This window comes from Notamacropus eugenii, chromosome 2, assembly GCF_028372415.1.
Source record: "Notamacropus eugenii isolate mMacEug1 chromosome 2, mMacEug1.pri_v2, whole genome shotgun sequence".
NCBI classification, from domain to species: domain Eukaryota; kingdom Metazoa; phylum Chordata; class Mammalia; order Diprotodontia; family Macropodidae; genus Notamacropus; species Notamacropus eugenii.
Window position 1 is genome coordinate 312,634,873 of NC_092873.1, and position 21,909 is coordinate 312,656,781.

At 40.1% G+C, this 21,909-nt stretch overlaps 1 protein-coding gene across 17 annotated transcripts in view; it reads right to left on the reverse strand.

Moving 5' to 3' along the window:
• NF1 (neurofibromin 1) overlaps nt 1-21,909 on the reverse strand; it is a 241,518-nt gene that overhangs the window by 168,530 nt on the left and 51,079 nt on the right. For all 17 annotated transcript variants that reach the window (XM_072645004.1, XM_072645003.1, XM_072644999.1 and 14 more), the window contains 6 exons: nt 15,098-15,204; nt 12,786-12,853; nt 12,249-12,324; nt 10,692-10,849; nt 1,177-1,350; nt 41-163 (listed from right to left, as the gene is read on the reverse strand). In XM_072645004.1, the coding sequence (XP_072501105.1) occupies nt 41-163; nt 1,177-1,350; nt 10,692-10,849; nt 12,249-12,324; nt 12,786-12,853; nt 15,098-15,204 (706 nt within the window). The remainder of the gene's footprint in view (nt 1-40; nt 164-1,176; nt 1,351-10,691; nt 10,850-12,248; nt 12,325-12,785; nt 12,854-15,097; nt 15,205-21,909) is intronic.

Sequence of the window (21,909 nt, forward strand, 5' to 3'; positions counted from 1 at the left end):
GACTATGAGTTAACTAGAGACTATAAGTGGTCTCTCTCACCTTAAAATGTTGGTTGTTGTGAGGACTTATGCGAAAGCAAGAAACCAGGCAGTCGATCATGAGGTCCACGTCAGCGTTCTGGCTGCCTCTGGAGAAGGGCTTACTGGGATTAAAAAGCAAGTTCTACACAAAGAGAGAAGACAGACATTTAAAGGGCCAGGCCCTGCCCAGAAAACCCAACAAGGCAGTAACTGCTCTTACAGAGGTGATGAAGACTGCTCCCAACCTCAAACATTTAGCAGTGTAAAATATTTCACTGCAACCCTGCAAGGGGAGCAGTTCAAGTGCAATTGTTCCCATTTTGTGGATGAGAAAACAAGAGGCTCAGGGAAGTGAAATGACTTGCCTCGGTCACAAAGCCAGAAAGTGTCTGTGGCTGTATCTGAACTGAAAACAGGGGTGTGAAGATACTTGGGTGTGGTTTGTCAATCACTCTGGGCTGAGGTCTTTTTTGTTCAGCCTGTGAATTACTTCTATCAGTCAACTTATTTACTTCAATGGTCTTATAGGAAATGTCTGGGCTTGAAATGTTCAGGACAGAGACAGTGATTCACACATGTATTTAATGCCATTACTCTTTGATGTTCAGTCTTTTGCTGTTTTTTTCTGTCTGACCCCATTTGGGGTTTTCTTGCAAAGATACGGGAGTGGTTTGCTAGTTCCTTCTCCAGCTTATCTGACAGATGAAGAAGCTGACACAGAGACAAGTGACTTGCCCAGGGCCACACAACTACTAATTATCTGAGGTCAGATTTGAACACAGGAACACAAATCTTCCAGATTTCAGTCAGTGACTGACCTCTAGTCAGTCGCTGCCTAGCATTACACTATAGCAGCTAAAAAATAAGAGAAATCTGAAAACTGGAATTAATAATGTGACATTTATGGAGCACTATTTCATTTAAACTTCACAACAATTCTTGAAAGTAGTCCCCATTATCATACCCATTTTATAGGTAAGGAAACTAAGGCTGAGTGTTTAAGGGATTTGCCAGGTTCATCCAGCTAGTGTCTGAAAAAGAATTTGAAATCAGATCTACCTGATCCCAACCCCTAGACCTTATCGAGAGTCTAAAGGAAGGGTTCCCAATAAAATGGTATTGCTTTGAACCCACTGACCAGCCCAAGGACCTTACCTTCAGATCCACCACCATGGACTGGACGAGCAAGAAAATCACTGAGTTATCCTCCCAGTTGATATAGGTGCTGGCTTTGCACAGCTTGACACAGGCGATTGCGGCACTCTCTGTCAGCTGCCTGCTCCCACCATGGCCGGCTAGCGCTCTTCTGAGATTGTCGAGAAACATTTTCTGTAATTCAATCAATAAACAGTAATGGAGTGTTTGTGGTGGGACATGCATCAAAGGGGGTGCACGCCAACTCAACTGAACCACTGATGGAGAATCTCCTTTGGACAATGCTGCCTTCCCCTGGGCCTGTGGTCTGGGAGCAGGGAGCAGAGCCAGAATGAGAAAACACATGGAGGAAAGGAGGAATGGAGGGAGAAGGAAGATGTCTAGCCTGCAGGAATGCGTGGTGATGTGAACAAGCAGCCGTGTCACCACTAGTGCCAAATTCCAGACCTATTTCTTATTTGATCTTCCCACAACCTTAGAAGGAACTCACTACATGTTCTTATCCCCACCTTACAGATAAAGAAATAAAAGCTCCAAGAGCCTGAGAAGTCGAGGGCCTCCCCAGAGAGGTGAGAGTTCCAAGCCCACTCCTGCTACAAACTAGGAGGGGTCAGAGGTGGGATTTGAGCCAGAATATTTGTGTCTCCAAGCCCAGACCTCTGCTCATACCTTGCTGCCTCTACTTATCACTAGACCAATTATTAATAATTCTGCTGAAAAGAATCTCCCTCCAATTCAAAGTCTAATCCCACTGAAACATCCATGGATATCAAACCATTGGTATTGATGCCTCTCAGATCTCAAGAATAATCCTGTTAACTCTTCATTTTCTTCACTGAGCAGAAAAGGGGTTTTCCTGGACAAATCCCAAGGCCTGTTTCTTTGTCACCCATTCAGTCAGCTGATTCCTCTACTTTTGCAGGGTGTGTGCTTTCCCCCCCATCTCAACAGGAGGCTTCATGAGTGGAGTTGAGCCTCCAGGGACTGATTCCCTGCCTTCTCCTCCCACTCTCACAGCTCCTGGGATCTCAGAACCCTGAGAACTCTGGGATCCTTTGAAATTAAGGGGCAGTAAGGGCCCCGAAAATGAGTCCAAAAGGTCAATGGCCCCTTAACTCTTCAGTCCTCTTCCCATGCAGGATCAAATTGAGGCTTCTGAACACTTATCTCCAAGCTTCAGAGTCAAGGCCTGCTGAGAAAATCCTCTGTCTACCATACTCTTCTACAGAGATGCACCTGGGCCTTTCCCCTGGCCTCCTCTCCCATCATACCCTCTCACTTGATTGGTCCATCACCATCATCCAAGAACATGGTCTAAGAGGCACTTCCCCTTCTTCTCCTCTCCTCTAAACCCTCTGCAGTCTGACTTTTGACCTCACCTTTCAACACCCTCCAAAGTTACTAATCATCTCTTAAATGTCATACTTAATGTCGTTTTCTCCACCCTGTCTTGACCTGTTCTTTCTTGGTCCCTATGCAGAACCTTTCCCTTCTTGGACAGTCCTCTCTAGGTTTTCTCTCTTGGTTCTTCCATCCCCTTTGTCAATTCTTCACATCATGCTCACTAACCAGAAGAGCTCCCCAAGGCTCTGTCCTGGGCACTCTCCCCTTTTCTGACTTCATGGTATTTCACGAGGTGATTTCATTCCATCTCAGTGCAAACTATTCCTATATCTATGGCCAGCACTTGCCTGTCTCCTGAACTCTACTTAGACATCGCATACTGCCTTTGGACAGCTTCAATTCAATATCCACAGACACCTCAACTTCAATAGGTACAAAGCAGAGCTCTATCTTTCTCACCCACCCCCCTAAAACTCTGTTCCCCTCTAAACATCCCTGTTTCTTTGTGGCACCATCATCCTCCCAGGCACTGAAGCTTAAAACCTCAGTGTCATCCTTAACTCCTCAGTCTTACTCATTCCACAATTCAATCTGTTGTCAAATCTTGTTATTTCCATATTCACAACATCTCTTGCAGACATTCCATTTTCTCCACTCATACCACCACCATCCTAATTCTGGCCATCATGGTGCCTCACCTAGACTATTACAACAGCATTCCCACAGGTCTCCCTGCCTCAATTTTCTCACTACTCAGCTGCCAAAGGGATTTTCCTAAAACACAGATCTAAGTCAAACAACCCCTTGCTCATAGAGCTCCAGGGGCTTCCTGTTACCTCTAGGATCCAAACTCTGGCATTTAAAGTTCTTCATCATCTGACCCCTTTTTATCCTGCCTGTCTTCTACATTCTACTATCCTCACACTCTAGAATCAGGTAATACTGCCACTCCTGAATCCTTAAATAAGATGCACCATTACTAATCTTTGTGTGCCACTGGTTTTTGTCTTCTGCCTCATTTTTCTGGCTTCCTCCAAGGCTGTTGAAATGCTACCTTCTTTAGCAGACCTTCCTGGTTACCTCTCAGTGAGAATTATCTTCCCCTCTTAGCCTTCCATGTACTCTGCAGAGAGCCTGTAGTATTTACATGTGGTCTCTACCACTAAAATGTAAGCTCCTAAAAGGCAAAGATGATATTTTCTTTCCTTTTATCCCCAGTACTCAGACCAGTCCCTATTACATGATGAGAATTTCATGGTTTCTGACTGTCTTCATCCAACAACCTCTAAATCATTCTTCCACTCTTTTCAAGAAGTTTGTCTCCACTCCAAACCTTGGCTTAATAGTTGAGGAAATAACATAAAAGCCCCCTCCGATACCCCAACTAGTTAGTTCAAAAACCTACTCAACTCCCATTTGCTTTTTATTTTGACTCTACGTGTGCACACACACATTTCCCTGTAGCTCTTAGAAGTAAAATATTTAAGAGATAAACAAAGTAAACTATGGCCCTCAGAACTGGACATGAACACTCTCACTGTGGTCTAAGCACCAGGACTAACCCCTTCTGTTGTTTTCAAAGGGGCCCACGATGACAGCCCTTTTTTGGTGTCCTAAGACTTCCTGGAACTGAGAAAACACACTGGCTGTGGAGTCTGAAGACTTGAGTGAAAAGGCAAGCTCTATATTTACTCTGTGTGTGCCCCAGATCACTCACTTGTCCTTGCTGGGCCACAGATGAGGGGCTTGGAGCAGATCATCTCTAAGATTCCCTCTAGCTCAAAAACCAATGATTCTATGAACTTTTAGAGGACGTACTATGCCAGTCTCATATCTTCCCAACTCATCTGTGTATCATGGAGTTTCTATCCCAATTCTAAGATGTTCTGGATCTTATAGCCCCTCTTATGACTCATGTCTATGGGACCCAGGACAAGTCACTTAGTGTCCCCTGGTATCAGTTTCCTCCTCACGGGCTCTAAATTCCCTTCCACTTCTAAAGCTATGATGATCTGATGATGACAACAACAACGATGCTATTCATCCCTTCTTAAATTCAATCATTCAGCAAGCTATGATCAGGATTCTACCACGTGTCAAGCACTGTGGAGTACTGGGAGAAACAAAAAAGAAGACAAAACAGTGCCTATCCTCAGTAAGCTTAGATTCTGTTGGGGGATTCAACATGTTCACAGATAAGTAACAAGTTCACAGATAAGTAATACAAATATACACTAAGTAAACATACAGCAATTTCCAGTGAGGGAAAAGATGTAGGAAAAGAATGGGAGATGGCACTAACAGCTACTGGGAACCAAGAAAGACAATGTAAAGTGAAGGTTGGGCTGAAGGTTCGAAGAGGTAGCAGCAGGAGGGCGTGAACTCCAGGGAAGGGAGCAATGTGTGAAAAGGCACACAAAGATAGGAGACAAGGTCAAGTATGAGAAACAGCAAGAAGGGCAGTTTGGCAGGACCAAGGGGAGTAACTGGCAATAAATTGGAAAGGCAGACTGGAGTCAGATTGTGAAGGGCTTTAAAGACCAACCTGAAAAATTAGCATTCTTTGCTAGAGGCTACAGGGAATCAGTGGAGATTTCTGAGCAGAGAAGTGACATGATTAAATACATGCTTTAGGTAATTCCTTTTTAGCAGTTCTACGGAGGATAGATTGCAAAGGGGAGATACTGGAGACAAGAAGGCCAATTAGAAGGCTATTACAGTAGTCCAGATGATAGATAATGAGAGCCTGAACTGGGGTAGTTGTAGTATGAATGAAGATATGGGAGACATGTCAATTCTACCTCCACAGTAAGACTAAATTGGGATAGAGTAGAGGGAAAGGAAGCATCAGGGATAACTACAAGTTTGCAAATTTGGGTGGCTGAAAGGATGGGGATGGCCTCAAAAGAAATAAAGAGGTTAAGAAGAGGGAAGAACATAGTAAAAAGACTGAGTTGAATTTTAGACATGCTAAGGTTAAGAAGCTAATAGGCCATCCAGTTAGAAACATCCAATAGGAAACTGGTAAAGAACTGGAAACCAAAGAGGTGTCCATCAGTCAGAGAGTGGCTAAACAAAGTATGGTATATGGTAATGGTAATGGAATAAATTGCAGTATAAAAAAGATGAAACAGATGGTTTCAGAGAACTCTAGGAAGACTTCTATGATCTGATGAAGACTGAAGTGAGCAGAAGCCAGAGAACAATTTAAACAATAACATGATTAAGTCAAACACTTTGAAAGACTAAAAACTCTAATCAATGCGATTAACTATGATTCCAGAAAATAAATGATGAAATAAGCTATCCACTTCCTGACAGAGAGGTGGCAAACACAGGTTGAAGACAGAAATATACACTTTTTGGACATGGCCAAAGTGAGAATTTATTTTGTTTGACTATGCACATTTTTATGACGGTTTTTCTTTCTCTCTCATCCCAGCCCACACATACCAAATTGGAGGAATGGGTGGTAGAAAGAAAGAAAATAAGATTAAAAAAAAAAGTAGAAATAAATAGGTCTCTCAAAAGACTACTACTACAGACACAGCTGGAGATACAGATACAGAACTGGAGAGAGACTAGGCTGGATATTTAGTTATGAGTCATAAGAATTATAAACTGAATCTATGAGATCAAGACACTAAGATAGTGAGTGCAGAGAGAGTAGACTCAAAAATTCACAACGGATCCTTGAGATATACTCACATATACAGGGGCAGAGCATGAATGATGACCCACAAAAAAAGAGGACTGAGGATGAATGATGTGGTAAGAAAGAGGAAATCAAAGAGATCAGTATCACAAAAAGACAAGCAGAAAGTATGCAGGAGGTGGTGGTGATCAACAGTGTAGAAAGCTGGAGAAAGGTCAAAGGAGGACAGGACAGGGATGATGAACACTTTGTATTTTTGAAAATGATCATTAAGTTGTCAGTTTTATTGTGTTGTGGTTGTATAAGATATTTTCTAATAATTTCCCTTATTTCGTCTTCATTTGTTGTGAATCCACCCTTTCTACTACAGTACAGGATATTTTGTAATACCTTCCTGTATTTCATCATCATTTGTTGTGAATTCTCCTTTTCCAGTACTGATATTTGGTTTTCCTTTTTCTTTTTAAAAATCATACTAGCTATGTGGAAATTTTACAGTGTTGCACATGTATAACCTATATCAGATTCCTTGCCATCTTGGGGAGAGGAAAGAGGAGGAAGAAAAATTTGGAACTCAAAATCTCCCAATAAATGAATGTTGAAAATTATCATTAATTTAATTGGAAAAAATAAAATACTATAAAAAAATCATATTAGCTAATATTCAATCTATGTCATTGATCCTCCCCCCCCCAAAGAGCTATTAGTTTTATTTATTTTAATTCAATAGTTTTTTGCTTTTAATTTTGTTAATCTTCTCCTTTATTTCAATTATTTCTACTTTGGCATTTAAATGGTGTTTTTTAATGCTGGTTTTCTAGGGGTTTCTTAGTTGTACCCTCAAGTCATTAATCTGGTCTTTCTCTGGTGATAAGTGTTTAGAGAAACAAATTTTTCCCTAAGGACTGCTTTGGCTGCATCTCAAAAATACTGTCATACTATCTTATTTTCATAATTTTCTTTGATGAAATTATTGTTTTCATGGTGGGTTTTTTTTCCACTCATAAGTTCTATAGGATTATTTAGTCTCCATTTAATTTTTAATCTTTGTTTTCAAAAGGTTTTTTGATGACTAGAATTTTTATTACATTGTCTTCAGTAAAGGACGTGTTAAATATTTCTACTTCTCTGAAGGTTTGTGAGTTTTTCCGGTCTAATAGTTGGTAAATTTTTGTTAAGATGTCATATACTGCCAAAATATGTATATTGCTTTCTATTCCCATTCAGTAAATACCAAAAATCTATCATGTCAAACTTGTAAAATTCTATTCAGATTTTTAACTTCTTTCTTGTTTTATTCTATTTTGTTTTGGGTTACATTTGTCTAGATCTGAAAGCAGTATATTGAGGTCCTTGATTATTAGTGCTTTATTGTCCATTTCTCCCTATAACTCAACTAACTTTTCCTTTAACTATTTAGATGCTATATCATTTGATGCATATGTGTTAAACTTTGGTATTACTGCACCTTTATGCATAATGTAACTTCCCTGTTTATCTTTTTTTAAGTCTAACTTTGTTGTTACCTTGTATAGCAGCAAACACTCTGACACATCTAGGATGGCCTGCTAGCACAGGTTCTTAGATCTGCTTTTCTAAAAGGAAAGCAACTTCTGAGGGTTCAACAATTTTCTTTAATCACATGTACCAACAGAGAAAATACAAGCAGAGAAATAAAGACCAATAAACAGGGCTTCTAATTGTCTGATCATAAGCAATACTTACATTAGAGATAAACAGACAGATCCAACTGTCTGACCATTACATACATACATAGTTACCAGATGGAGAAGAATCAACATCTGAGTATTCAAAGCTAGGGGGCTCCTTAATGGCTACCCAGAGTCTCACCTGGCACACAAACCTTCTTCCAAAGAGTAAGATCCAAAGCAAAATCTCACCTCCAAGTAGTTATACACTTAGAAATTAACAAAAGGTGTAGGCCTTCCTACAAAACAAGCCTCCCCTAATCAAGTTTCCCTTAATGGGCACCACCTGAGGCCTATTAATGGGCAGGGAAGATCTTTACATTATACCTTGTCTAAGATCATCACTGCTAACCTTGAAATATAATAGATTTTGCTCCAATCCTGTATTTTAACTAGTGTTTTTCTTGCATACAATATACTAGTGCACTCTGTTTCCTAATGTGTTATACTCTGACATTTTAGTGATGAGTTCATCCCATTCACATTTGTGTTGTGTCTTTTCACCCTTCATTATAGCTTCTTAAAATTTTCCTCTTCATTCTCCAATACCTCTTTATAAAGAAATTGGTGAAACAGAAGGAATGTGATCAGTAGTAGTGATCTGTAGCTGAATTAATCTGCATCACAATGCTCCTGCTCCTGCTGTTCCCAAACCCTGATCATTGTTTCTTAAACAATGATCGTTGAACATACTATATTATTACACCAAACTCTTCTTGTATGTGTGCATTTGTGTGTGTGCCTGTGTGTTCAACATTTCTTCATCCAGTTCAGAAAAGATCGAGGTTCATGTAGTGCTCACTCTTCCTACCATTTTCTCCATGTCTGTACACTTTTATTCTTTATCCTAACCATGAAAAGCCAATAAATTCTGTCTCCTTATTCCACATTTCTTCACTTACTCCTTTTTCCATCTTTTCTTTTCTCTCTTAAGGCCATCAAAATACAGGAAAAACTACCCTCTAGGGTTCCTACTTCCATAGAAGACATGAGGATTCTGAAGAGATACTTATCTCATCCCATTTCCTCCTATTAGAATACAAGCACTTCATGTTTTAATTCCTTTCAATTCTTCAACTGTTTTTCTCTCTAGGTTTCTCTTGAACCCTGTGTTTGCAATGCAAATTGTCTACATAATTCTGGTCTTTTTATCATGAATGTTTGAAAGTTCTCTATTTTACTAAAGATCCATCATTTTCTCCTGTAACATTAAATGAAGTTTTGTAGAGAAAAGTTAATCTTGTTTATAAACCTACATACTTCACTTTATGAAAAAATATCCTAAAATTTTCTCTCCTTTAGAATCGTTGCTGCCAAGTTGCATGTGATCATGACTCTGGGACCTTCTACTTGAATCCTTTCTTTCCATTTATTTGCAGTATTTTTATTTTGATCCAAAGGTGGTAGATTTTAACCATGATGTTACTCAGAGTTTTTATTCCAAGTTTTTCTCAGGAAGTGACTGATGGATTCTTTCAATTTTCATTTTTCCCTTGGTTCTAGTAAATCTCGGAAGCTTCCATTTCTGAGTTCTGAAAATATATTATCCAGGCTTTCTATCTTTTTATTCCTTTATTTGTTTGGTCATAATTTCCAGGGAGTCTGATGATTCATAAATTATCTCTCTTTTCCAGGTTAGTTGTTTTTAATAGCAAGGCACCTAACATTTTCTTCTATTTTTCAATCTTTTTTATTTTGTTCTAATACTTCTTCTTGTCTCATAGAGTTACTGAGTACTGTTTAGTACTGTTTGGATAAGGTTTCCACCTTTTATTCTAAGCCATTTATTCTTCCAATTTCTTCCCCTGGACCTCTTATTTTATTGTGACCAAGTTTTTTCTCTCCTGGGGGCTCTATTTATATGTGTGAAGCTATTCTCTTCTATTTGGGGAGAGAACAAACATTCACTAAGTGCCTACCACATGCTATACAATATTGTCTCATTTTTACCCAACTGCTATCCCTTTACCCATAATATTTCCCCATACTATCCTGCTGTCTTCTTCTGCTTGCTCCTGTCTCCAGTCCCAGTTCCTTATTCAGGACTTTATTCCAAAGAGCCAAGTTCTAATTCCTCAGGAGCTCATGGTAGAGATGGTCAGGCCCTATTTGAAGCTGACCTCCATCTGCTGGGTCTTACCAGCTACCACCCCCACCGACATGTGGCTCATTTGTTGGAAAGCTGGCAAGCTTCAGGGGTCCAGTCAGCAATCTACAGAGGGCTCTTTCTGGCTGGAGGATTAGAGCAGCCTTGATAGCTTTGAATCTTCCCTAGCTGAAGCCTGCCATGGCCTTCCATCCAGTTGACCTGAACTCATTCTGGTTTTCCCACCAGACTCTCTGGCTGTTAGGAATCTTTTGGTGTAATCCTGGACAGATGAAGGAGCTTAGCAGCATTTCTCTAAGAAACTATGATCATACTGCAATCTCATTCCGTTTTTAGATCACTGTTAAAGTATGTAGGAAAGGAAGGCTCCTCGCCCCCTCAGCATTTCACTATCTTAACCCAAACTCCCAAGCCTTTTACAACTACTGATCAGCATGGACCTATAGGGATGAGTCTAGAAGACTCCAATGAAAGCATCCTTATCCAAAGTGACCCAGACGGTGCCTCTTTTGTCTTCAAAATGAGCACTAGGGACTTTGTCGAGTTGCTAACATCGAGGTGAACAATCAACAGCCTTCCCTTGATCCCATACACCAGTCAAAAAAAGGAACTGGTGCTGGCTCAGCATGACCCGTTCTGGGATAAAATCAGCGCTTCACTTCTCTACAGTTTCTTCTGTAAACAAATTTGTTCTTTTTACCTTATTCATTTTCGCTTCATCAACCACATCCTTGGAAATGTCCTGGATTATTTCTGGGCACAAGACAAGAAGAATGATTTGCAGTGGCCAAACTGCAGCTTTACGTTTGGTGCTTTCAGCAAAACCATCCACCAAGTCAAATAATTTTTCTGCACATTCTATATGGAAAAAAAATATCAAATGACACTATTAGGCAAGATAATATAGTTTGCCCTTTGCCCATGTGGCAAATAAAGGCTCTCATTTCTACAGGAAAAAAATGGTGAGGAAACTATGTAAATTAGCAATAGGAAGTATTCTCCAAAATGTCTATTTATCTTTATCAAATCTAGCAGGAAGGAACAGTCCACACAATGTTCTTTCACTTTCCCCCATAGTAAAGGAATATGGTCTGGGACAAATTTCTAACTGGTTTATTTGTTTTTAAAAAAAAACCAAGTATTTTGCACAGCCTGACACAAAAGAAAAACATAAGTCAACTAGATATAAATGGGTATGTTACCAAAAGGAAACAAAGTAACTAAAGAAGACAAAGAAGGAGCTAACCTAACAACACAGATACAGAAACAGACACAGACACAGACACAGAGATGCTAATACTTAGAGAAACCTGACTACCCTTAGCATGGATTCCTTCCCAGAGTGAGCTCCACAATAACAGGAAAAGGCCTATAAAAGGATATATAGAAATAAGGGTCTCAATCCTTTATGGCCAGGAAGAGAGGGGTGTGTTTTAGGAGCTGCATCAGAAATAATTCCACCTGAAACCTCAGAGTACCAGTTTCAGGAGTTAATCTTAGTGGTCCATTTAAATAAATTCTTGAAGTCTCAGTTTCATCTGTGAGATAGAAATAACAACAGCATCACCCCTCCCCACAGAGTGGTGAGGATCAAATGATACAATATTACGTCAAGTGCTTTGGGGAGTCTTGGTTTGCTATACAAATATTAACTATCATTATTTTTAAAAATCACACAAATCAAATCACTCAAACAGAAAATTATCTCTTCCTCTGACTTGAAATGCAGAAAAGGGGCTGAAAAATAAAAAAACCCAAGCCACTGTCTGTGTGTGAAAATCATGCTCCTGTTCAGCCCACGATGAGACTAGGTTTAAGATGAGAGCGCAAACAGGTGTTATATCTTCCCATCCAAAGAAAAGCAATTTGCCTGATATCTTCATGGAAGCGGCACGTAATTATTTACATCCTCAGCCGTATGATCCTGTGTGTAAAAAACATGCATAGGAACCTGGCTCCAAGCAAAACCACAGTCTCTGAACACAAAATCCAATCATCATATTACAGGATTTATCTCCAACAGGTCAATTTTCTAACATAAAGATAAAGAAGAGGAATCTAATTTATAAAAGTTCAATCTCAACTTCAAGCTTCCCCTTGTCTGATTACCTACAGGAAAATAAAGGGGAGGGCAAAGGAGAGAGAAGTTTTCATTCTGACTTTATCTGACATAGGAAAGGAAGTTAAGATTTAAAGGATGGCAGCCTTGGTCTAATAAGCCCAGAAGGTAAAAGTAAATAAGGCAGTTTATTCTTACCAGCCATATCTGTCTGGGGAGTCTGGTACAGCTTTGTAAATTCATCAGGATAGTTCTCTACCCAATTCCAAAATGCCTAATAATAATTTTAAAAACACATAATTTTACATCAAGGTAGTGATCTTGTCAATTCAGGATACAAAAAAAAAAAATTGCTTTATTATGGGTCACATTTCATTACAAGTCTGTTTCAATACAATAAGAATTTACAAATGCCCAGGCACCTCAGGAGCCAGGCACAGTGCAAGGCCCTAGTGATACAAACACCAAAGAAATAAGAGGCCCCGTCTTCAGAGAGTTTGCCACCTTCTTCTGGGGGCAGGAGAGACCCTGTAAACAGGGAAGTTTATACAGTTTGTGGTGGAAAAGAGAACTAAAAGCAAAGCAAAACCCTGCAATGTTCTCCTTTCTTTAAAATAATGATTGTGTAGTAAATACTATCATTTCAAACATCTAAATAAAAGTATCAGCAAAACTTAAGATGAAATTCAACAAGCAATTTAAGCAATAAATATGTAAGAAAAGAAAAACATTTACCTTTTCTAGGCTATTTATAACTGCTAGCTGAGCTACCTTCTTTAAGGCTTTAAACTTAAATACAGTTTCTGTGGGAAAAAATTATATACATATATTAAAATTTGTATGTAAATGTATCTGCACATTTAAGAGAAAAGCCAGTTTTATTTTTGTAGTCACCCACAGTGGTGGAAATATAGGTCACCTCTAAAGCCAAGCTACACCCTCACCATGAAATCTCTTTGAAAGGAAAACACAGACCCTGGAAAAGAATACTTCCCTACTACCTTGGTTATATCCCAGCTTAAAGCCAAAGAATACTTAGGCCTTCTGTGCCTAAGGCATTCTTCCTCTAGTATTGCTCTCATCCTCCTACTTCACTCCAGGGCAGAATTTAAAATGGTAGCAGAAGCACAGACGCACATCTGCTGTGACCATAGGGATGTGGAGATGGTGCTGTGCACTGCAGATGAACTGAAAGAGTTCATCTATGCAATACACTTGTTTCCTTCTCCTGAAGGACTTCGAAGAGCAGTAACATAGCTCTAGGCAAGATGACTTTGCGACACCTGAGGTGAGCAGGCAACACTTATTTCTTAAAAGCCAGTAACTAGTTGTGAAGTATCACAAATTAAATGACACTAAGTTCCACTGAACAATTAGAAGGCTCTAAACTCCCAATAAAACCCCTTTGTCCAATGACAAATAATGGATATGGCTGGTCTCATGAATTTCAACTAGAAACACAGTAGTCTGTCTAACAGATGATAGAAAACTCAGTTGCTGTCTGCCAATAAGATTTTGTATTGAGACACAAGCAACAGATTGATATTTAGCCTAGAAAGAATATTATCTCGTCCATTTTGAGGTGGTTGCAAATTGTTTTTGCTGTTGCTATGAGTGCAAAGGCAAAGGGGGAGGAAAATTATTAATTGTGAACAAAGTTAGTGTAGCTGACTGCACAATCTTGTGAAAGATTCATACAACTTGACTCATAGCTAGTCAGTACAGAGACAGTTGGCCCATTTACAGATCTAGTAATTCAGTTCATGCATTTTGAACATATCTTAAACAAAATTCCAAAAGTCTTTGCATGAATTAAGTTGTGGGGTAATGAAATAGTTGACTTTTAAATCACACCTTAAAAATTATCTGTGATATAGATAGGTGGCCTGGGATGACCAACGGACTTTTGGACAAAAGCCAGAAGCCTAGATTAAAATCCTGAGTGACTCTCACTAGCTGTATCACCCTGGACAAGTCACTTAAGATCCCTTAGTCTGTAAGAGAGAACAGTAACACCTGCTTTGAAGGGTTGTGTGAGGGTCAAGTAAAATGATGCATAGAAAGTACTTTGCAAACTTATAAATATATAAATGTGAGCTATTATTTAAAAAAGCAACCCTTGTTAAGAAACAAGTAAAACAAAAACAGAACTGGGTGATAAATTAACAAGGATTTTGTTTTTAATTTAATCTAAGATTTAATATTGTGTTATGAATGAAACTTACGGAAATTATGATTCTAAACCATTCCTTTGTTAATCTAAATAACAAGATTTGAAGAGGATTGTGACAGCCAGTTTATAGCAACTCTTAGTAACTCACACTAGCCATACCTCCCCTGAAACAAAGATGTATTTTTCTATCTTATTCCCAAGATATGGGAATATGAATAAAAAATTATCCTGAATAGATATTGCTTATAGTTTTTCAAAAGCTTTATAAATACTGATTAAGCTACAAAATAAAGCCACATGACATTATGGTTTCTCGCTCTATACCCAAGAAAGCTTAGGCACCAAAAGATTAAGTGAACTAGCAATCAATTCAACAACGTGAGTCGGCAAAAGAAGTAAAAATATACACCAAGATGTTGGACTCAGGATTGCAATCTCCTTCCAAGGTTTTGTTCTGCCATTGAACTTGGTTAATTCGACTAACAACTGACTTCCCTAAGATGAATAGTGCCTAAAAAATAGTAATTCAATGACCAGGAAATGCCCTCAGGTCTTTGGATCCAGAGAAATGAAAAGGTCTATTTTTTGCAGTCTCATTATTTTAATCAAAGTAAATACCATGGTGAAACATGTACAATGCTCCAAATACAGATGCTCCTGCCTCATAAGGGATCAGTTATTTTCTCAAGAGCATCAAGAATGAATTGCAACTTCCATCAGCTGCTTCATTACATAATATGTACAGACAATGACTTTTCAGAGTTCGATATGAATTCATTTCCATGTTCACAATCAGCACAACCTGTGTCTTTTTGCTTAATTTTCTTGGCTCATGTTGTTACCTTCGGATAGGCCACGGCCCATTTGAACATACCCTGCAACAGCCGCTTTAGTTTTGCACAATCCACATTGATATACTGTAATAATTCTATATCATGAACATCGACATTATCTTCTGAACAAACAGTCAATTCCTGTAACCTGAAAGATAAAAGTAAAAACTGATTTGCCTAAATATTTCCAAATCGTCTAGAGTTCTGATTCAGTCGCCTGCGTTGATGCCCAAAGGTTTAAAACACCTGAAATATTTACATATACCGTAGGAAAAAGTAATTATAAAATGTAACAAGTACATGACTTTAAATGACATCATAAAATATTCTCTAAATTTTTACTTTCAACATAAAATACTAAACTCAATTTTAACCAAGTTATTAACAATTACATCTACTGGACCTCAGAAAGGTACACAGACAAAATATCTGTCCCTCAGGGGAAAAAAAATTGGATAAGCATTTAAGTAATTTTTAAATGGACACAGAATTTCTGGAGTTTTAAAACTATAAGGGCTTGGCCCTGAAGTAAAGCAGACTCAAGCTCAAATCTGACCTCAGACACTGAGACACTGGGCAGGTCACTTGATCCTGACTGCTTCTAAATATATGTGTTTGTTTATATGCATGGATGTGTGTGTGTGTCTGTGCATGTGAATGTGTGTATATGTGCATGTCTATATGTATGCACATTCTATGCATATGTATGTGTGTATGTACATGTACATGTATACGCACTATCTAAAAGATGTATGATACCTCAGGTTCTCTCCACACTAAGTGCTGTTCTACCACTTAAGGCATTCCATTCATTTTATTTTCTTTATCAGTAAGTCAGCCACCTAGGGAAAACCCATATTCTTTGTGGAGTCAGAATCATTCAGATATTTTCATCATTAAAAAGGCAGAAGTCATGAAAAAATACAGCAAAACTGTTCCATTTAATTTGATCCGATTTATTTTAAAAGCTTTTCCTTGGCTACACTGGATTTTCAATGAGACCATCAAGTAATGCTCACAAGAATGTCAAGTGAAGAAAATGAATTCTGGGCCTTCTTTACATCAACTAGAATTTATTTCAAGCACAGAAATCGAATACTTCACAACAGTAGATATTTTAAGCTAGAGCACTGGCTTATGTCAAAATAAGCATGGAAAGAGCCCTGAAGGCCAAAAGGCCCAGACACTGTATGACATAAATAACAATCGCTCTTCAAGTCAGGCTCAGAATTTTCATGGAACTTTAAGCGGAAGTCACATACAATGTTCTGTTGCTAACAATAACCTCCAAAGTTTTCCCCCACGAACTTTGGCCCCCTGCTGCTTGCATATGTGTGGCTAACATGACATGTACTATACACAACAGCAGCTTTTCCTGTCAGATGTGGAGAAAACATAGCAGCCCATAATGGGGATGGGCAGGCCCTTGGTGCTATACTTTATATGTCCAAAATACCACAGCTGCTCCAAAAGGCCCCCAATATGCTCTAACGGGAAGTAAGTTTCAAAAGATCAGCAAGGCTGTCACCAGGCTGACCCCTGGGGTCATCAAAAACAAATGGCAAGATCCAAAGGAAGGCTCAAGAGGAGCCCCTTTACCAAACTGGTATTTCTGGGGAAGAAATGTAGTTTATAAAACTTAATAGGTCCACTGGAAACAAGGTTAGATTAATAGATGAACTAATCAAAACTTAAAACCATACAGTACAGATTTTCAAAACTATTGCACATACAGACACAGACAGCTATGGAGTTGTAAGATGATTTCTTTGAAAGGAAATGAACTAGACTGCCCCACAGAGCTCTAAACCAAATGTCCTGCATATTCTCTACAATAACTTATGGGTCTAAGTTGTGTTCATTCATCTGGATGCTTGCCACATTTCCAGGTATTATTTCTATCATCTGAGTGGATTCTCACAAATAATGAGATTTGCACAAACTTAAAGTCATGTGGACCTTAGTTTAGACTACTCTGATAATGACATCAGCCTGACAAAGAGAGCACAGAACAGAACTGTGACGAGTCCTAACCAGACAGGAGAGCAGCTCTCAACAAAACACCAATTCAGCCACAAGCACTGCCCTGTAAGTAAAACTTAGCAATTTGTTTCACCAGTATTTTTAAACTATCAATATTTTATTATTCCTTCAATTAGAAGAATTATGACAGTTCTAAGAGTGTTCAACATTTGAAACCAGTTAAATATTTTCAGCCTCTGAGCAACCAATTCTGCCAACGGGCAGAATTTAAAGTCTCTGAAACTGAAGATTCTGATTGGCTGGCAATGCCTATAAAAGGCCAGCCTTTGGCTAGAAAGCCGAGATATGTGGGAGAAGCAACAGATGACAGACCAAAAGAAAGAAGAAAAGCAGAGACAGAAAGACAGGAGGAAAATGGCCATGGAAGGCAGCCAAAGAGGAAGTAAACATCAAAGAACCTGAGAGCAACAAAGGCCACGGAGAAGTGGAGGAGACCAGCTCCTCAGAGGCCACAATGAAGGCAGGACGACCCAAAGGGTTCAGCTGGGGGGAGGGAGATGGGGTGACTGTACAGTGTCCAGCAGAGTGCTGATGGCTAGATGAAAACAAGCCACAGGCATCACGCTGCACCTACTGTGCACCAGGCCCTTCCAGTCTACCCTGGGGAGGCAAACATGTGCATGTATAGGTATCTACAAAAGATGTAAAATGATTAGAGGCAAGGCTTTTATAAGAACTACAAAGTATACCTGAAGGTTTCCACGATGATTTTAAAGATTAAGGAAAAACATGTTATCCAAATAAAAGGAAATCTTTTATGTGCAAGTTCTCGTAGCTTATTTTGCTACAAATATTTTCTTTCAAATTCTTGCCTGGGGTAGAGAAGGTCAGGATTTTTTAAGTGATTACTCTGTCCCAGGCACTGTGCTAAGGGCTGGGCAGACACAAGGTCAAAAGAGCCGACGTTCTAATGGGAGAGATGGGAGAGACAATTAATTAGTAAATAACTGGGTACATACAACGTATACAAAGAGGAGGTAATATGAGAAGGGAATATGAGGTGGGAGGGGTTGGGGGGGGGGACTGGAAAGGCTTCCTGCAGATGATGAGATTGGAGCCCAGGCCTCCAAGAACAGCACTGGGGCTGATCTGCTTGACTGACCCATAATGTGTATGAAGGGGGATGAGATGCAGCAGGTTGACAAGGAAGGGGTGGTCAAGCTGTAAATGCCAACCAGAACCAGATTAGGGGCTAAACAAAGAACAGGACTATAAAAAAAGTCTTTAACTTTTAGCAAAAATTGACATTTATTTATAAGTTGAAAGAGATGGGCTATAGTCAGTCAATAAACATTTATAATGCTTGGCACTGAGGATACAAATAAGAAAATAACAGTCCCTACCCTCCTCCAGCTTACAGTCCAACAGAAGAAGGTAATAAACAAAAGCAAGCTGGGACACGATATTCATGCTCAAAACCAAGCAGAAAGGATAATGGAATTTGAAGAGCCAGCTGGAAAATTCTAAGTCCTAAAAGTGAGGCTTTGGGATGGACAGACTGCTCTGCCCTACAGACTGTGAATGGAAAAATGTTCACAGATCAGTAAAATATTGGAAATTTCTGTTGAAATTCTTTAGATGCCAGATCATCTAAGGATGAGGAACAAAGGGTCATCTGCTAGAGTTGTAATTTTGTTCATTCATTTCAATTGTGGCCAACTCTTCATGGCCCCTTTAGGGATTTTCTTGGCAGAGATGCTGGAGGGGTTTGCCATTTCCTTCTTCGGCTTATCTAACAGATGAGGAAAACGGAGACAAACAGGGTTAAGTGACTTGCCTAAGTTCACACAGTTAGTAAGTGTTTGAGGCCAGATTTGAACTCAGGAAGATGAGCTTTTCTGACTCCCAGCCTGGGTATTCTATCCACTTCACCGCTTAGCTGCCTTACCAGCTGTAATTAAAATAGAGCAAAGTAGGTGGGCAAGTGTCCAAAGGGGAAAATCCATCCCAGACAGGTTTAAATGGCTATAGATAAGCAATTAATTCCATCTAAAGAAGGATAGAGCACCTCCTGGTGGTAGGGAGGGGGAAGTGGACAGATGTGGGTAGGCAAAACTAGGAACAGGATACAACACGGAGTAAAGACCCCAGAAGGCTTGTCCCTTGGTCATGGCTTGCTGGAGCCCAGCTCTAGCCTAACCAAGTTGGAGAGAGGCAAAACCGTGGCTCGGCCAGCCACTAGTTCTCTGGGTCATAGTGGGTCAGCTCATCTTAATATTAAGGGAACCAGGTCAGTCTATGGGGCCAGGAAACATCCCACTCCAGGACTAACTTGCAGAATGAGGGACTCTTCAAGGGAATGGGGATAAGATAGGAGAAGAGAAACAAGGCACTTGCCCCCAAAAAGTTTCTGCAGGCCAAGGTTTTTTTAAACTTCTCAAGGCCTGGAACCTGAGAGTTAGGAAAGGGTTTGGTGGGCTGCCATGTTGGGAGACAGGGGGTCCATTTCAGGGGCCCTGAGCCGTGAAGGGGCCAGCCTACTCTGGGCAAAGGAAAATACTTCTGCAAGCACGAGAATTCCCTGTGGCTTCTCAACTTGTTCTATCTAGAAAAGTAGTGGGAGATGGGGCCTCACTTTAGACTGACTAAGCAGGGGAGGAAATCAGACCCCAAATCCTTGCAGGCCAGGCCTTCTTAAGGATGCAGCTCTCTCCCTCATTCCCAGGACTTTTCTTTCCCATGAAGTGTTATCCTTCCAAGCCTCAGAGGAAGAAGTAAGGAAAAGCTGGGGATCAAGTGTGGCTGGAAGGACCTTGCTTGTTTTGAGTCACGGGACCATGGACCACTGCTCTGGAAAGGCTGGTCTTACCTCCACACCTATATGCCCCTGAAAGAACAATCTTCCATAATCTAAATGAAAAAGTGCTAGAGTGGGTGCCAAGAGAACTGGATTCTAGTCCCTGCTGATGCTAACTCTGTACCTCTCTCCTCAATAAATTAGAGAGTAGAACTAGATGATCCCTATGGGAAAGGGGAGGGGGTGGTTGTTAGATTCTAGTCCTCTTTCTTTTCCTTCCCCCAAAACATCTATTTGCTGTTAAGTGTTGCCACTGTACCCCTACCTCCCAACACTCAGCTTTCCTGGATGGCAAATTTGAAGAAATAGTAACTAAGCACCCAGGTAATGAAAATAATTACCTAGTTTAAATAGGAAGCTGCCCAAGTACTGGATTCCTTGGAGGAAGGGAGGAATGTTGAGGAGCAGCCTTTCCATCAGGTTTCCTGGGACGGATGGACACCCCCTCCTCCACACACAGACACACAGATACACACAGACACAGACACACAGACACACAGACAGACACACAGACACACACAGACACACAGACGCACACAGACGCACAGACACACAGACGCACACAGACACACAGACGCACACAGACACACACAGACACACACACACACAGACACACACAGACACACACAGACACACAGACACACACAGACACACACACACACACACACACACACACACACACACACACACACACACACACACACACACACACACACACACACACACACACACACACACACACACACCCCCCCCAAAGATTCGCCTCAGGTGAAATTTGCACAGTTTGCCCCAACAGAAAAACACCCTAGTCCTGGCCCTGCAATGAACATACTGGGCCATGTTTTCTGTGAGTGTTTCTCCATTTGAAGATCACAGGATGCCCTTCTCTCTCACCCAATACTAAATGAAAAGACAAAAGACTGAGTGAATGGTGTTGCCTCTTGCCATTTCAAAATAAGAGGTGGTCCTTGCACAGCTCCTTCTAACTGGCTGTCAGGCCAATGTTAATTAAGCACGCTCCCATTTCCAGACAGATATCCCAATGCCAGGAAGCTCATTCTGTTGTAGAAATGCTGCCACATCCTCTAACCAGTGCTAGTGAATCAAATAACTCTAAGCTTTAGAAGAAGAAAAACACCAATTGAATATTCTTCTATGTGCAGAGTACACATCAAGCTCCCTTCCTAGAGCTATCCGAGGTGTCATATATTTATAGTACACAAGATAACACATGAAATTTTACGGTTCTCTTACCTTTTTTGTACCTTCAAGGTGAGAACAGCTCTGAATTCTATGCTTGACTGACAACAGCAAAGCTACTTGGTTGTTAGACAACTTACCCCGAGAAAAGGGGGTACTGTCTGTGAATGTTTTTATCATCTTGCTATGCTTCATTTCAGCCAGTGGCTCAGAATTATTACACAAAATATCCAATAACTTCTTGGGAGGAAGGACAGGGAACTCCCAGGGTACAAACTCCCTTCCCTGATGAAGAGCAGGAGCCACTGGTCATTTTAATCTTAGTGGGCTGCCTGGGGCAACATTAGACTAAGTGACTTTTGCTCATGGTCACAGGGGCATAGCCTTCCTGAGCCCAAAGACAACCTTCCATATTCAAACGCTGCTCTACAAATTATCATGATTGTTCTTCTCCTGTTTAATTTAACATACACTTTTTAAAAAGCAAGCTGTAGGTAATATGTTGGTGGTTTTATATATAATCCTTTATGTTCTTCTCTATGTTGAAATGTTATTTCCAATTTATAATTTTAAGAGAAAATTGGGGGGAAAAATTAGATAATATAGTTTCTAAGAGAACATTAATCCATCATATAAGTATGCATGGCAAACCACTCTAGTATCTTGGCAAGGAAAATCCCAAATGGGGTCACAAGAAGTGTCAGATGTACAGAAGTGCAGAAGGTTTTGAACTGAGCTCACAAAACCAGGATGGTGATAGACAGCCTCATGAACAAACTGAGGCAAGTAAAAGAGAATGAGCACAAACAGTCC